The following is a 12,460-nucleotide window of genomic DNA, read 5'->3' on the forward strand; positions in this document are numbered from 1 at the left end:
TAACTTTAAATCTCGGAATTGTGACATTTGTGGCTTTGTCTTAGATTTGACTTTTATATTACACAATATCACTAGATCTCGTAAACGTGAGTTTATGTCTCACAGTTGTGACTGTGTCTGTAACTGTAATGGTGTCTCACAATGTGGATTTACTGTACATCTCACAATTGCAACTTTGTTCCTCATAATTGGACTTTGTTTCACAATGTAAATATATCACATATATCATATATATTTGTTTCTTGCAACTTTTTCTCACAATCTGACTTTTACTTTTGACATTGTGACTACATTGTGTTATCTTGCAATTGTGACTTTGTTTTACAAAGTGACTTTGTTTCTCGTAATTGCACAGTGTGACACTATTGCAATTGAAACTTTGTTTCACTTGACTTTATATCTCACAGTGTGGCTTTATACCTCACCACCGACTCTTTTTTTTTTTTGGAAGCAACTTTATTTTATGGATCAGACTGAGGTACCTGCACACTAGATGTGTGCTGTGCTGCACCACTGTCCCCCATAAGCTTTTAAGGCTGAACAATATGCTTGTGTGTAAGTGCCATTTATTTCATGACTTTGCATCAAACGCTTTTTGTGTTGTAGCAACAAATTGCCTCTAATTGTGCCAAAATAGTTGCAAAGATACATAATCAATAGAGTAGTGCAGCTGTTTCCAAAGGAGCCTTTAAACACAGCTGCTGCTGCACCCAACGTCCCCCCTCTCTCTTCTGACTCGTCCTCCACCCATGTTTTTCATTTTCTGTTCGCTTTCAAAAGCTGTCACCTTAACAACAGGCCGTATAATAAGTCCCTGTTCCCTTATGAGCCCTGAACCCCAAAACCGCCCAGAGCCGGGTGCTGGTTTGCCCTTCTTTGTAGTATATGGAATTAAAGCTCTCCGAATGACTTTTTGAAAATGTTTTATTAAGGTTTGCGAAGCCCTTGGCTCCAGTTGGGAACAGGGGGACCATTGTCCCTGCATCTTGTAGAGGCTGCTGTTCAGCTTAGCAGTAGATTAATGTTTGCCTGTGATTTCAGTATGACCTGTAGTTGTGTGTATTTCTGTTTCTTACTTCTTTACAGAAAGGATGAAGTTGACTCTCCATCTACCTTTTACTCTCTCTACCCCTCACTCTGTTTTTCTTGCTTTGTTTGAATCAGCTGAAGCAGCATGTTGTTGTGTTGAGAGGAAACATGTGTTTTTTGTTAGTAGGGACTGGGTGTCTGGCACCATGATATGCACTTGGGGGTTAAATGAAGATGGGAGGGGTTGGAGGGGTAATGGGACATTGAGATTGAATACCCTGTAGGAGGATGGGAATCAAGGGAGAAACACATTGCCATTGTGACAGAAAACCTTCTCCTTTTTATACACAGGAGGATCACGCTTCCCGGTGTTTATTTGCGCAAACCTACCTATAAGTAAACCAGAAATCAGCATACAACACACACATCACTGCAAAAATCTTTTTGTTCCCCTTTTCCCCCCCAGTAAAGCAAAAGGCATGTTGTCACTTATTATTGCATTGAATATCTTTCAGAAGTCAATTTCTGTATAGGCACACAATTTAAATCTTGATTTTTTTTCTTTCTCAGGATAAAAGAAACACACACTGAGCTATCGCGGGGCATGTTGTCACATTGAATCCTGCCATTAAACTTTCCTGCAAAATGTAAAACAACTATGAAACTTAAAACAATTTATGAAAGAGCAAAAATTCAAAGGGTACAGTAAAATACAAAAATATGAAAACTGTTTTGGCTAACAAAAACCATGTAAGCCAGTGTGGATATATGAATTTTGTGATTTACCTCTGTGACAACTAGTCCCGGGTTCACGTATGTCTTGAATTAGATTTTTTTTTTTCATACAATAATTATTTTTCTTGTTTCTAGCTTAAATCTAAAATTATACATCTAAAGTTGCCTTCGCATAAAATAAGAGAAAGTAATATTTGAATGTTTGAAGAAAAAGATACTTAGTCTTTTCACTTGAATCCATTGTTCACTGTGAATGTCACTAAATCATACCAATACAAATGGTGAACAGCCATAAAGAGACTAAAAGGTGATCATATAGTGTAATGTGTGTGTGCATATGTCTTTGCAGCTGGAGCAGATGCTGTTGCAGCAGTCAGGAGATTCAGACCAGCAGAGTGTGTATGGCGCAGAGCAGGGCTGGCTAAAAGAGGAAGGACGATCTTATAGGCTGAAGCTCCAGGCCTTTCAGGAGAGCCAACGCAGACAGGCTCAGCTGGTGCAGAAACTACAGGCCAAGGTTCACTGTTAGATGTGGTCTCATTCAACTTCAATTTTGTCAAAGATGGGAAGGATTCTTTTAGGGAAAGGTTTTTTTGTTGTTGTAATTCTGGGGAATGTACTTGTGGGATATTTATTCGATAGAGAAACCATGATGATTTGATACAATTGAGAATGTGGTCCATCTTAAGTTGCAGAGTGAAAAGTGAAAATATGTGTCTATGTCTGCAGTTGCTCCAGTATAAGAAGCGATGTGGAAATCTAGAGCAGCAGGTGCTGGAGAAAACCTCAGAGTCAGAGAAGCTGAGGCTCTCGGTACGTTTCACTGGAGAACTTGACCGGGTTTACTGATAGAAGAACACTTTACTCTTTCAAACAGAAATTTTATTTGGACCTTTTTATTTCAAGAAATCTATCTGCTCTTGTGAGCTTTGTTATTGACAGGTGTTGCACTGTATTTTGGTGTGTTAGGTATAAACCTGCCTCTGTCCATGTATTTAGCTCCAGTCACACCTAGACTCCTCAGCACACCGTCTCCAGCGCTTTGATCAGGAACACAGTCTGGATGTCCAAAGTAAACTTGCACTGCTGGAGGATGAGCAGAAACGGTGAGAACAAAAGTGATATGTGCTTCTGACAGTGAGAGGTGCAGAGAAACAAGTCTGCAGGCAGATCAAGGTAAAAGGAAGGAGAATGAGTGGGTCATCCAAAAAGTGTGGTAAGAATTTATGTTTGGAACCAATGGAGAATTGTATATTTTGGAAAATGAGAATGAGAAACCTTGTAAAGAGTTTTTCTGTTTTCTTTTTGTTATTTTTTCCCTTTTACTCTGTTAAAAAAATCCAGCTTAAGATGGCAGTTATGTTGTGGGGAATAGTACCTGGTTTCCTGCTGATCTTTAGCTGGCGCAAGCCACTTATATTCCAAAAACCAGCCTGACCACCGAGCTAGTATAACCATCTTGTAGCTGATCCAAGATGGTCTGAATGTTTGATGTCACATCAGCTGTTGACCAGCTTAGGCCAGCTAATGAACAGCAGGAAATAGCCAATGACCAGCTTGGACAATTAATGAACAGCTTGGTCTAGCTAATGACCAGATTGGAACAGATAATGTCCAGCTTTCACCAGCTATTGAACTTCAGGAACTTGCTGATGACCAGCTTGGACAGCTAATGAAAAACTTAGACCAGCTAATGACCAGGTAGTAACCAATTGGAACCAGCTTGGACCAGCTAATGTCCAGCTTAGGTTTGTTAGTTATGAGCTTGGACCAGCTAATGACTAATCTGGACCAACTTAAACCTTAAACCATGAAAAACCATGTTCCACAACTGAAGTACAACCACTTAAAGACTTTCGTTCATCTTCGGAACACAAATTAAGATATTTTTGATTCAATCTGAGAGCTGGATCACTCCTAGGCTTCTTAAAGGGTTAGTTCGCCCATTTAAGACATGAAGTTGTATGCAATCCTTACCAGCACTATGTTGTCACACTATGTTGACCCACTCTGTTGTCACCTCCCTGGTCAGAGTTCTGGCCGCTGGAAGTTTTTCAATAAAGTACTCCCGGTTATTTTCCGGGGCCACAAAACTGTGCGTTTTTACGTGAAAAAATGATTTGCATTTCAAAGCTTGATGCGCACGTTCCGATCAGCTGTTGATAGCGCGACTCGCTGACAACATGTCTGACTGCGAAACTTCTGATGATGAAACCAATTTTAGCACAATGTCAGACGGATCAGATGATGAAAGTAATTTTAGCACAACGACAATGTTATTGATTGCAACACAAAACCTCAATTGTGTGTGTGTTCAATCAAATAGTTTTCTCAGCAAATTGTACCAATATCCCTATATACTGTTTTTATATTAGACATCTTTTCACGTGTTTTATAATGGAGTCTAAACATCAGCTTGTTTACCGTACAGTTTAGACATGGGATCATAAAGTTAGTAAATAGAGCTTACCCGTGGTACTGGTACAGCAAAACTCTTTAATTTTCCTTTTCCTCCTTGGTTGGGGATGTAATCGTCTTCGCTGAAGTGAGAACTACCAGAGACTATTTATATAGAGACATGCCACTTCCCCAATCCTTAATACAACTATATAGGGAAAACCCGTAACGCCAAAGATGGCGGTTGTATGCACATGCCCCGCCCCTCCCGCTGGAAAGCCAATCGTCTGCTTTTAACAGTCAAGCCGGAAAACATTTAAGCCTATCGTCTGGTTCCACCGACGCATGCGCACAGTTGAGGTTTGCGACAGCGGAAAATATGTTACTGTTTGAAAAGGCGGCAGATTTGATGTGTTAGTTGTGTAAATATCAGACATCCCAAGTCTCCCGGAAGTTCCAGGAGTCTCCCGCAGATTGATAGCGGCTCCCTGATGACCGCAAATTAGTTCAAATCTCCCGGAATCTAGAGCGAGCGAGCAGTAGCGCGCGCACGACAGAGAGCGAGAGAACCCTTGCGCATGCGCAGTAAAAGTATAACCTGTGGGGAAAAAGGCGTTTTAAACCTTATTTTGGGGCAAAGTCATCACACTTTTTCAGCGATTTTTATCATATTTTATTAGTGTTTGTATACATGCAGTTTTTATGTCCCGGTGACCAGTGAAAGTGCAGTTCTGGGTCTCTGCCCATTCATTTAGATAGGAGCCTGGTCTTGTTAGTCCGAAATAGCTGCCCGGAGGCGTTGCCAAGATGGCGGCCGAGTGGCATGACTTGCCTAAAAGGACTTTGGAACTACACACACGGAATCCTTTATTCTGGATATTTTAGCTCCCGCAGAGTAGCCGATGGCAACCAGCCAAAGCTGTCTCATAGTTATATTCGAAACAGGAAAACTATGGAATCTGAACTTTGATCCCGGCACATACTTGTGGTCACAGCTTGGGAATTTACAAGTTCGCACCATTGTTAATTTAATACTTTTTACGTCGTTGTCAATCATTTGTGTAAACACTATGGAACAGCTGATCGGAACGTGCGCACTGTTGACGTTGACAGCAGCGCGGATTGATAGAAATGGATAGAAAATAGTGCCGATTAAAACTGAGGTATGAATTTTGACCGGCGTGTTTTTGTGTGGTAAATTAATCAAGCTTTGAAACGCAAATCATTTTTTCACGTAAAAACGCACAGTTTTGAGGCCCCGGAAAATAACCGGGAGTACTTTATTGAAAAACTTCCAGTGGCCAGAACTCTGACCAGGGAGGTGACAACAGAGTGGGTCAGTGTGTATGCACTATAGTGCTGGTAAGGATTGCATACAACTTCATGTCTTAAATGGGCGAACTAACCCTTTAAGGGATCGAAACTGGCCGGCCTAAAAGTTATGAAAGACATCGTTAAAATAGTCAGAGTGACTACAGTGGCTCAATCTTAAGTTTATCAAGCGACGAGAATACTTTTTGTGCACAAAAAACAAACGGTAACGCTTCCTTTTACAGTCCTGTTACCCATGTACTTACTATGTACTTATTATAATAATTACAATTACTGGGTAATAACTAGGTACTAACCCTGAACCTACCCCTAAACCTATCCCTAACCCATGTACTTACCTTATATTAACCAGTACTTTCTAGGTAAGTACACTGTAAGTAAACGTAAGTACTGTACTGTAAAAGGAAGCGTTACCAAACAAATAAAAATAACAACTTTATTCAACTACTCATTTCCTTCCCTGTGGGCCTTGAGATTTCACATAGTGGAACTACGCAAAGCTTCTGTGTTGCACATCACACGTAGACTCACTATTGGCCGACGCTGGTCATGTGTGTGATGCGTGTGACGTACAACCTAGAAGCTTTGTGCAGTTCCACTACGTGAAATCTCAAGGCCCACAGGGAAGGAAATGAGTAGTTGAATAAAGTCGTTATTTTTGTTTGTTTTTTGTGCACAAAAAGTATTCTCGTCGCTTGATAAACTTAAGATTGAGCCACTGTAGTCACTCGGTCTATTTCAACAATGTCTTTCATAACTTTTTTGGCCGGCCAGTTTCAATCCCTTAAGAAGCCTATGGAGGAGTGATCCAGCTCTCAGATTTAATCAAAAATATCTTAATCTGTGTTCCGAAGATGAACGAAAGTCTTACGGGGTTGGAACAACATGAGGGTGAGTAATTACTGACAGAATTTTCATTTTTGGGTGAACTAACCCTTTAAAGGATTAGTTCACTTTAAAATGAAAATTAGCCCATGATTTACTCACCCTCAAGCCATCTTAGGTGTATATGACTCTCTTCTACAATACAATCGGAGTTATATAAAAAAATATCCTGGCTCTTTCAAGTTTTATAATGGCAGTGGATTGCAACCAACAGATTGAAGCTCAAAAACATGCATCCATTCATCATAAACAAACTTCACCTGGCTCCGGGGGGTTAATAAAGGCCTTCTGAAGCAAAACGATGAGTTTCTGTAAGAAAAATATTCATATTTAACTCGTTACAAAGTAAAATTCTAGCTTCTGTCCAAACGGCCATACGCAGTCTACTTGCCCCTAATGTGCAACTTACGAAACTTGTGACGTCAGAAGTGGTGTAGTGTGTCATGGCGTAGCGTAAATATCATATTTTTCTTAAACAAACTCATCGCTTTGCTTCAGAAGGCCTTTATTAACCCCCCGGAGCCGCGTGAAGTTGGTTTATGATGGATGGATGGACGTTTTTGAGCTTCAATCTGTTGGTTGCAATCCACTGCTATTATAAAACTTGGAAGAGCCAGGATATTTTTTAATATAACTCTGATTGCATTTGTCTGAAAGAAGAAAGTCATATACACTTGGATGGCTTGAGGGTGAGTAAATCATGGGGTAATTTTCATTTGAAAGTGATACTTCTTTAAGCTGAATTCTCCAGCAGGGTACTGATCTTTTACCATTCTTTTACTGAGAAACAAAACATGAGCAACATTTATCAGGAAGGCAATAGAGTTAATTAAAATAAAATATCCTAGTTGCCTACTTCAGTCCACACAAGCCCATGCTGGAAATGAATAGAAGGGGGTGTCAAAAACAAAAGTATCCAGTTTGTCAGACTTAATTATCGCAACCTTGTTCAGCATCTCAGCCAAACGGTTTTTACTGCACTTCATAAAAAGAGCTGGCCAACCTACTGTCCCAGACGCCAGCCTTTAAAAGAACATGATTTACTGTGCCACTCACCCCTAATTGAAACAGTTATGGCAAACTCTTGGGCGTATGCTTGCCAAGCTCTCATCCATTTTTTAAAACTTAGTGCCTCTGTCAGAGAGCGCACTGCAAAGTGCAGTTCATCCGATCATCTGTGGCTCTGCAGTCTTGTAACACAATTTATTTAATTTTCTATGTCAGAAAAGTCAACTATGCCATGGCTCATGAGAATTGCATTGCATGCCACAATAAACTGAGATTAAGCAGGGCAGAAATGTTACATTGTGAATTAATGCTAAGCTGTCTGCCTTGGCGTTAAGTTTTCTCAGAGGGGCATGAGCTGCAGAATTAGGCCAAAACAGAGAATCATAAAACAAATCTACTTATTGAAAATGATTAAACACATTCTCATAGCTTTTTTATTGTGTCTTTCTCTGTTCCTCACCCCTTTGATAATCGTTTTGTTCGCCGCCTCACACCACCCTGGCGTCAATCTTTGTATGTAACTGGGTGGATTCTGCCACGAATGATGTAAATAACCCTGTAAACTATTTGACAAGCAAATCTGGTGGCAATTAGGCTGGAGCTGACATGGACTTTATAAAACTGTCACGCACATTCCCCTCTAAGCGTGGCTGGCAACGCACAATGTGACGTGGGTCTTTATGAGCCTGTAAACATAGAAGCTGATAGAGGCCGTGCGATGGAGGGGGGTGAGATCATGTGTGAAGTTTAGAAAGAACATTTGGCTCGTGGCTTAAAAGGTGGAGGTGCTCGTATACAGTGCTCTGAAGTTGATCCATATATTTCACAGGTGTTCTGGTTTGAGCCAGGTCAACGCACTGCTTCGGGAACAACTTGAACAAGCCAATGAAGCCAACCAGGCCCTGACAGAGAGCCTGCAGAAGGCACAAGAGGAGGCAGAGCAGAGGGACACACGACTCAGGAGGGAACTTGAGGTGAGAAGGAGGAGGAAAAAGAGACAGAAGGAAGGAAAGAGAGATCTGTAGTGTATGTTTTTTTATCCAAATCCACAGTTTAAGGAAAATCTTTCCTTAATCCAACCCAATGAAACTCAACTCTGGAACTTCTGGAATTCCACCCTGGTGCCTGTTTTGTCAGTCTGGACACTGTCTTTGTTTTAAATCATTGTTGTGATTTTCTCAGCTGTTGTTTCCTGTGAAAACATTCCAGTCGATTGGAAAAAAGAGCGAGAATTCATTGCTCGGTGAAAACATCTGGTCGTAAGAAGAAGCTCATGTAGTTTACAGCCACATACAGTCAAGAAAAGTTTACTGTACCGTTTGTGTATGAGTCTATGAGTGTCTGTGCCTAGAAGTCCAAATCTGCTTGTATGTGTGGGTGCATTCATTATTTTTCATATGTGTGCATTAATAATGGAGACATCTTTAACCTCACACTCTTTGCCCCCCCCCCCCCCCCCCCCCCCTTTACCAACCCTGCCGACCATATGGCCGTGTTGCTCTCCCGCAGATGAATACCTCCCGAAACAGCCGTGAGCAAGCCCGTGTGCGATCTCTGTGGCGCCAGGCTGCCTTCCTAAGGAGCTCTTTCACTCAGCTGCGGGCCTTCACTGACAGGTGAGTGTAGCTTGTGGCCAGAACCTCTTTCCAATTCTACCACCATTTATCCCCACTTGGGATCAAAGCGGAGTGGGTCACCTGGGTCACCCCTCACCCATCCTGACTGCATCGTCAAGGGAAATGTGATGGGTAGATTGCCCTTCAGATTAGCCTTGAGCCATCCATCAGAGCCAAGCTTGATGAGGGCTCGGCCTGTGTAAATGCTGTGATCATTGTTGAGTAATTTGCTGTAATGTGGATTACTCAACACATGGACAGCGGAGAAAATGTTCACGACCCTTACTTACCGTTCAAAGAGTTTATTCCCAGATCACAATATAGTTTCAGCCATCTGGCTCTCGTCAGTTTTGAACGAAACACATTTCCTTGGGAACGTAAGGAAATTGTTGTGTGAGGAAAGTTCATTGCTCCTGCTGGTTGTAACAGTTGTTTTGTGCTTTACAGGAGTCTATCGGACATGCGAGCCGAGTGTACGGTGGCTGGCCGTCGTCTTCATACGGCCTGTGTGAATTTGGAGGATAGCATCAGCCAGCCTTGTTCCCCCGTTAGCAGCGGAGTATCAGCACTAGAGAATCAACTAAGAGACAAGCTGAGAGAGGCTATGCAGCTGCAGGCCCGCTTTGATGCAGAGAAAGTAGAACTTAACTCCAGGTACAACATGTCTGTCTGTTTACGCACACGTCCCATTCATTTTTCACCAATGATATACAAGTGTCATCGTGCTTGAGGAGCATGCTGTAATAAACATGTACGGTATTGGCAACTGAGGCTAAATTATCGTATTCAAAGGATTTCGCAGTGTCATAAATTTCAGCACATATCCCAATGCTTTGAATTGAAGTATTGATGTCCTTAACTCACATCTCCTAGATGACTCATTGTGCATTGTCCTGAGTGCTGCTGACACACAGGGAAGGTCAGCATGGATTGCCTCATCTATCCAACTATGTGGCATGCCAAAACCAGAGAGAAAAAGTCTCTCTTTATTTGCCGTTCAGTATACATTTCTTCAATTACTTGTATAATGTGTCAGTGGTCCATGACACTTTCTTTTGAGAGCGGATCCATGGATCTGACAGAGCAGGGATGGGGTCTTCTGATGAATGGAGTCATTGCTGCTTCTCTCTTCTACATCTTTTCATCAGTGACAGTTTTATAATGGAGAGAGCAGAGATCACTCTCCATTTTGATATATGAACTTTTAGCTGAGCTTTATTACAGAGAGAAGAAAGGGCCATAAACAAATGAGGATCAAATAAGTGCACTATAGAATGTTTGATCATTTTGCCTCAACCGAGTTCATGTTACGCACATGCACAATTTTTTTTTATATTGTGATAGTATGTGTGTTCATGTTCAGAACCTCATACTTAAAGTCGATGCCTATTTCAACTTGTAGAGTACAACATCGAATAAGGGTGTGCTATTTTTCAGAAAGGAATAGTAGTACACACATTATTTTTTTTAATTCTATCATCATTTACACACCCTCATGTCACTGCAAACCTAGTATATATGACTTTCTCTCTATTGTGGAACACAATAAGAGAAATTCTAAAGACTTGTGATGGTCTTTCTTCATTTTCCACACAATTTCAATGAATGTGAGCTGATGCTTTGAACCTTCAAAAAAAAAAAAAAAAATTAATCAAAAATAACATAAAAGTGATCCACACGATTCTGAAGTCTTCTGAAGCTAAATAGACAAAACAGACAAACATTTAAGTTGTTATTCACTGATGATATTCCCTTCCAGTGAGCTAAACAATAGAAACCGGATCTTTGAGAATCATTTCAGTCTGATTTGTGAACTAATATCTCAGCCCAGTTTTGTGAATCAGATCAATGGATAAATTAAAACAGTTCAATATTGAATTGGACATTGCTACTTCTCACATAAATGTGTCAAAGAGAGATTTTATGGATGCCAAGATTTTTAGTGAATGATGGCCTAATTTCAGTCTGTTTCTCACAAATCTTTCATTTGGCTTCAGAAGACTTGGAACACTGCAGAAGACTTGGAACACTGCAAACAAGTCATATGATCCACTTTTATGATACTTTAATATTATGATATGCAAAGCCTAACATGTGCATATCTGTGCAGAATCCTGGAATTGGGTGAAATGGTGAAGCAGCTCCGGGCACAGAACAGTGACAAGGAGAGCAATCTGGCAGCACTGCGGAGCAGCCTGGACAGGATGGTGAGCAGTGATACAGTAGAATAATGTGTTGCTAGAATCATTAATTGGGAAGGGTAGTGATAAACTCTATCACTTCCTTAATTGTCTGGATGTGGTTGTCTAGGCACAAACTATCATCGTTTGGTGGAAGGGCTTTTTGTACCGCTGCCCCAACTCCCTGGAAGTTTATTCCCCAACACATCTGCGACCTTTCACCATTACACGATTTCAAAACCCACCTTAAAACATATCTTTTTGCTACTTGTTTCCCGACCCCGGACTCTATGATCTGATTTCTATGTTTATACCACTATCTATTATGTTATCCATCTCAATTTGTTTGTATTGTTTCTATGCCATGTTTCTGTCATGTTTATTTGTACTTTATTGTTAAGCAACCTTGAGTTTTCTGAAAGGCGCTATATAAAATAAACGTATTATTATTATTATTATTATTATTAAGAAACTGCACTTTGACTTGAATGCTTTCCTGCACAGGAAATAAATCGGTCCGAAGACAGAACTGAGAGGGATGCCTTGCGCAGCGAGATCAGCAGTCTGCAACAGATACTCCACAACATTAATCAGGTTTTCTAAACATGATCATGATATTTTGGGCCAGATGTACTTAACATGACGAGAGTTATTGATATTAGCGTAAATCAAGACATAATGCAGAGGGGCTGCTTGAAAAGGGTCATGGATTTTAAATTCAAATCAAATCTTGTGGTAACTACATTCATTAATGATAAAATATTGTAATGTGATATTTCAGAAATATTAACTCATCTCTTGTTTTCTCTGTTAGGTGGTTTGTGGAGAGGGTTCCTCAGAGTCATCAAGAGAGGAGCACCACTCTGTTTTAGGAAGATCTATTTCCTCTTCTCAACGAGACAGCATTCTGATAGCAGTGCAGAGAGCCCTCTTACAGCGACAGGCACATATTCAGGTTTGCAAACCTCCTGTACACCATCCTTAAATGACACAGGTGTCAACACCCCTAATTCATGGATGAAGGGAATTTTTTTTTTTTTTTTTAGCAAACCGACTAGCCCAACATAGCAACATTGGCTCAACCATTGGTTTTGGTTTGTGGCAAGACTGTTTGTTTTCTGGAAACATATATTCTGTTTAGTCCCGCTAGTGGTACAGAAATGACACACTTTAAATACGAAAACTAAATACGGTTTCATAACATCATTAGGTCGCTAATTGTGTCTCCCAAATAGTTTACTCTGCTATCACAAAGAGTATGTAATTTATGTACACAAC

General features: G+C 40.7%; 1 protein-coding gene across 2 annotated transcripts in view; it reads left to right on the forward strand.

Moving 5' to 3' along the window:
* crocc2 (ciliary rootlet coiled-coil, rootletin family member 2) overlaps positions 1-12,460 on the forward strand; it is a 70,457-nt gene that overhangs the window by 30,593 nt on the left and 27,404 nt on the right. For both annotated transcript variants that reach the window (XM_056246305.1, XM_056246306.1), the window contains 9 exons: positions 2,114-2,281; positions 2,494-2,577; positions 2,764-2,870; positions 8,216-8,360; positions 8,896-9,002; positions 9,450-9,656; positions 11,113-11,209; positions 11,687-11,776; positions 11,997-12,137. In XM_056246305.1, the coding sequence (XP_056102280.1) occupies positions 2,114-2,281; positions 2,494-2,577; positions 2,764-2,870; positions 8,216-8,360; positions 8,896-9,002; positions 9,450-9,656; positions 11,113-11,209; positions 11,687-11,776; positions 11,997-12,137 (1,146 nt within the window). The remainder of the gene's footprint in view (positions 1-2,113; positions 2,282-2,493; positions 2,578-2,763; positions 2,871-8,215; positions 8,361-8,895; positions 9,003-9,449; positions 9,657-11,112; positions 11,210-11,686; positions 11,777-11,996; positions 12,138-12,460) is intronic.

The sequence above is a fragment of the Rhinichthys klamathensis genome, unplaced genomic scaffold, assembly GCF_029890125.1.
Source record: "Rhinichthys klamathensis goyatoka isolate OS25496 unplaced genomic scaffold, OSU_Roscu_1.1 h1tg000036l_1, whole genome shotgun sequence".
NCBI classification, from domain to species: domain Eukaryota; kingdom Metazoa; phylum Chordata; class Actinopteri; order Cypriniformes; family Leuciscidae; genus Rhinichthys; species Rhinichthys klamathensis.